Raw genomic sequence first — 771 nt, 5'->3', positions numbered from 1 at the left:
CTCATTATTACAAACGTGAAGCAAGAAGTCATCCTGGGGATCGACTTCATCATGAGCACGCGCATGAATTGTCAGTTCAGCGAAGGACGATACTGGTTCGGGCAAGGGGTGGTTCCACCACAACCCAGGCAGGAAGGGTGGAAGCTGACAGACGAGTCAATGACGGAGCCCAGGAGACTGCCTGACATCCCGGAGGAGGAGCTCCCCAGCCTCACATGGACCACCCCAAAACCAACTAAGAAAAACAAGAAGGCAGTCAAGAGCCCGAAGGAAAAAATGCCCTTTATAATCACGCAAGAGGAAGAACGGAAGCAAACAACACGCAACGGAAGAACGAGAGCGGAGCCAGTGGCCAAAGCAAGCCGCAACGCGCCACCCAGGAGGTCAAGGAGCGAGCAACCCTTCCGGTTCACAAGGCCGAGCGGCGAAGCAGTTGAAGGGATAGAGGCCGGGATGGCCTGCGCCACCAACGAAGAACTACCAAGCACGCACATCAAACCGTGCTCCATAATGCAGGCAAGAAAATGGATAAAGAAGGGGGAGGTAGAGTACATAGCGATGATTAAATTAGGAGAACAAGAGAGAAAGATAAGCAAAGAGGAAGGAGCACCCAGCAAACAGCGGCCACTCCCCAGCACCACCCTACAAGCGGGAGGACGGCGCATGGGGGACGACTTCGCACAGCTGGTCGACGAGTTCGAGGACATCTTCAGAGAGCTACCACCGGGCGCAGCAAGGAGCAGGCCAATCAAGCACCAGATACCCACTATT

General features: G+C 54.7%; 1 protein-coding gene across 1 annotated transcript; it reads right to left on the bottom strand.

The window, feature by feature from the left end:
• Nucleotides 1-60: 60 nt before the first annotated feature.
• On the bottom strand, nt 61-550 carry CSUI_005709 (uncharacterized protein). Its single transcript, XM_068065879.1, has one exon. It carries the CDS (start codon nt 507-509, stop codon nt 72-74), a length of 438 nt encoding a protein of 145 aa, XP_067922146.1. The 5' UTR covers nt 510-550; the 3' UTR covers nt 61-71.
• Nucleotides 551-771: the final 221 nt, after the last annotated feature.

This window comes from Cystoisospora suis, assembly GCF_002600585.1.
Source record: "Cystoisospora suis strain Wien I chromosome Unknown contig_2758, whole genome shotgun sequence".
Taxonomy (NCBI): Eukaryota; Apicomplexa; class Conoidasida; order Eucoccidiorida; family Sarcocystidae; genus Cystoisospora; species Cystoisospora suis.
This window is presented reverse-complemented; position numbering and strand designations above follow the sequence as displayed.